The sequence below is a fragment of the Macadamia integrifolia genome, chromosome 4 (genome assembly GCF_013358625.1).
Source record: "Macadamia integrifolia cultivar HAES 741 chromosome 4, SCU_Mint_v3, whole genome shotgun sequence".
Taxonomy (NCBI): Eukaryota; Viridiplantae; Streptophyta; class Magnoliopsida; order Proteales; family Proteaceae; genus Macadamia; species Macadamia integrifolia.
The window spans coordinates 19,845,973-19,849,554 of NC_056560.1; the positions used below are offsets into that span (position 1 = coordinate 19,845,973).

Genomic DNA, 3,582 nt, shown 5'->3' on the forward strand with positions numbered 1-3,582 from the left:
GGGGGGGTGTGGGGTGTGGGGTGTGGGGTGGGTGTTTAAAAGGAAATCCATTGCTCTTTTGGCAATATGGATTAGACGATAACAGTGAATATGCCTTACATGCCTTATATCCTAATTTCAGTCATGCGAAAATGGGATTTAGATCCTCTCCAATATCATCAGAGGTGTAGCATGTATTTAATGATTGAGAGGACTTAAACACATAACTCAATACATCACTAGGTTTTCTAACCCCAGATACATGTTGGGCCTCCAATGACACTGAAGCAGATCTAGTTCTGCGAAAATGTTTTCCATGGGCACCACCAAGGAGGAACTTTTAAGTGAGGATTGATTTCTGCCGCATCCATGGCTGATTGTTCAATCAAAACATTTGATGAGTAAAACAACCTTGGATTAGATTGTATGACCCACCAACTGATGGATTTTTCTCTTCATTTCATTGTTCAATTCAACAAAGGATTGATGCAATGTTTAACCATTGAATAAATAAAGGTATTGTAATTTTTTCAGGTTCAAAGTTAAATTCACTCAAATGATCCACAATGTATTGAACCTTTTCAATTACTATGATTAATAGATAAAGTTTTCCTGTATCATGGATGCAAAAAAAAAAAGGGTGCAACCACTAATACTTGTCAAAGTGTACCCCGATATTACAGTACGTGGTTGATAATACCCTTGCACTGTTCCCTAATACCCTCCTAATGCTATCCGAGAACCTCATATTCTTCCTTGTTTGTGCTTGAGGGGGTTGCTTGGCCTTGTTGAACTAGAGCCTTAGTTACGTGGCCATTGGATTAATCTAATGATATTAAATTAATAAACTCGTGCGTAGCTCTTATCGTAATTTCTCTCTGCTCTAAAGGGGGAGATTATATTAGATTAAGAAAAAAAACTAGGAAGTTAGTTACATAGATAGCTTATAGATTAATTTGTTCAGTCAGATAAACAAATTAAACTAGTACCTTGGGGAACTATTCAAGAAATTTCTTATTATGTCCTAATTTTATCGTTATCTATGGGAAGTCTGTTCATAAACTATCATTTTCTCTTTCAATTGAGACAATTTGTAAGTGTAATCCTATAATCTAATTCATTAAAAATATTTAAATTTTGATCTAGAAATAGATGTTCGTTCCATCTCACTGCAAGTGAAGAGAAGGGAAAGAAAGTGAAATCAGTTTAATACGAAAAAAAGTTTTGTAATCATGATTGTCCAATCTACCTAAACATTTATTTAATTTAGTAAATTATATATATATATATATATATATAATCCTTAACTTTTTTTCTCAAATAAAAAAGAATATAATTGCAAAATAAAGTAAAATTTTAGAGGAGAGGAATACCACGCCAACAACGTGTAATGAAATGTTAATGCCCAACCAATGAGAGAGCAAGCGAGGGTGGGAAAATGCAATGCATGAAGCAACGGAGGAGAAAGAAAGTTGAAGAAAGAATGTGAGAGGGTCCACAACGTCAATGGTTTACTGATCCTTCTCCTAAAATTCAATAACAAGATTTAGAATATTTTGGAGTTAGTTACAATTATGTGGGGTTACTTGCTTTATTTCCATTACAACGAGACTGAATTGTAAAGGTCAGTCCTAAACCCTAGCGATAATCAGCAATATAGTATTGAGGGTGGATTAATTTAGAAACGCTGGTCGCGCCTTGACCCCCTTCATATAGATTTTAGTAGAGGTAACATCTGTCAACCATGGGGAAGGTTCTTGGACTCACAAGTATGAGAGGAAACCCCTAAATGGGTGCGAGGTGTGGATTTGACATTCGAGGATTACGACTCCCACGCAAATGTGCAAAAGAAATCTTCTAAGTGCATCATTTGGGTTGTGGACAAGACTATGACACAACTCTAGCTTGTCTTGATAGCATGGTTTGAGAACTCAATATTGAGAATGGGATTAGTCAAGGTTGATATCTATTCAAATATTCAATATTAATCCACATGACTTTAGAGTTTAAGATTGAACAAAAATATCACAATTGTATGTTTAAAGTCAAAATTTTGACCATTTTACCCCTTGTTCATATTGATTAAAAAAAAAAAAATCGATCAAGGTCAATATTAATCCAATCTAACTAATTCTGACCGATTCAATCCGATTCCACAAACCATGTTTGACTAGGTTTCTAAATTCTGAAAAATCTATTGGAATCAACCGATTCGCCTTGGAAATCAGTTTTGAGGAAAACGGCACTTTTAGCTTTTTAACAAAAAAAAAAAAAAAATGAAAAAAGGTTCAGTTAAAAGCGCAGGGATTCCTCCACGCGCATCTGTCCGGGGTTCTCTTCTGTCCCGTTTTTGATATCCAAAGGGGATAGATAGGCTGCCGTTGAAAAGTATCTCCATGGGTCGTTAGGTATAAATTGCAGTCCGTGAGGGTCTGTGAGAGACAGAGAGAGAGAGAGAAAGAAGGGACGAGGGGTTCAAGAGACCCAATTTAAACATAGAAAAACCTTCTCTCTCCCCAATCGCCGTTTGAAAATGCCTACTCTCACAAGGCTCTACACCATGCAAGAGGCAGCTCTACACAATACTAGAGAAGACTGTTGGGTGGTCGTAGATGGAAAGGTATGGCCTCCATCACGATTCACCTACCCTCTCTCTTCCTTCACGGACTGATTCTATAGATTGACTTCTTTCTGGGTTTTCAATGTTTAAGGCTTATCTCCTGGTATTTGTTGGTTTAGATCCTGTTGCAGAGACTGAAAATGAGATACAGTTTATTGATTTTGTTTGTTCATTGAGTGATGCTTGTGTGGTTGATGTTATGGTTACACTTTTTAAATACATATCATGTGTTTGATCTTCTTATTTATTGGAATTCTAATTTTGTTGAGTTTACTATTTCTTCGCCTGTGGGCACTTTTCCCGTTTGTCTCTTGAAAAGTATCAGTGATCGGGTTACTGTTTGATTTCCTTCGGACCGTTTCATATCCAATCAAGTCATTTTCGTGCCCTTAAATCTCTGCTCTTACTTGACTTACTGTGATAATTCGATTTTTCAATTTGTAACCTTGCTTTTAGCTCGGGAAAATTTTGCATCGTTAATTTCAATTCCAAGCATTTCTCTTACTCATTACCATCGAGGGACATGTTTTTTCATCTGTCTGTTGAACATATCAATCGTATTGGCCAACTGCGTGGACAGCCAAATACAAATTTAAGTTTTAGTTATCGAATGGACGGACCTCGGCCCAACGCAAAGTTGATCCATTTCGATCTAGTGGTCGCAGGTTTGAGTCATGAAACAGCCTCTCTGCAAAGCGGGGGTAAGGCTGCGTACATTATGACCCTCCCCAGACCTGCAGTGGTGGGAGCCTCATGCACTTGGTATGCACTTTTTATTTATAGATTGGATGGCTTGATGGTAAATTGATATGATGGGAGCTTCAGACTTAAATGGACCAGGTTCATGAGCTGGTGGTTAACAGGTCAATATGAAAGTCATCAGGGTAAATGCTCGGTTTTACAATTAAGCTGCCTCATACATATATTTCTTGTCTGGTGAATGCCATCACCTATGAATAATCTGATCTTAATTTTTTTTTTTT

The 3,582-nt window shown here is 36.9% G+C and overlaps 1 protein-coding gene across 1 annotated transcript in view; it reads left to right on the forward strand.

The window, feature by feature from the left end:
• The first annotated feature begins 2,308 nt into the window (after nt 1–2,308).
• Nucleotides 2,309–3,582, forward strand: part of LOC122075755 (cytochrome b5) — a 9,657-nt gene continuing 8,383 nt past the window's right edge. The window contains exon 1 of the mRNA XM_042640901.1: nt 2,309–2,599. Coding sequence (XP_042496835.1) covers nt 2,513–2,599 — 87 coding nt within the window. The 5' untranslated portion in view covers nt 2,309–2,512. The remainder of the gene's footprint in view (nt 2,600–3,582) is intronic.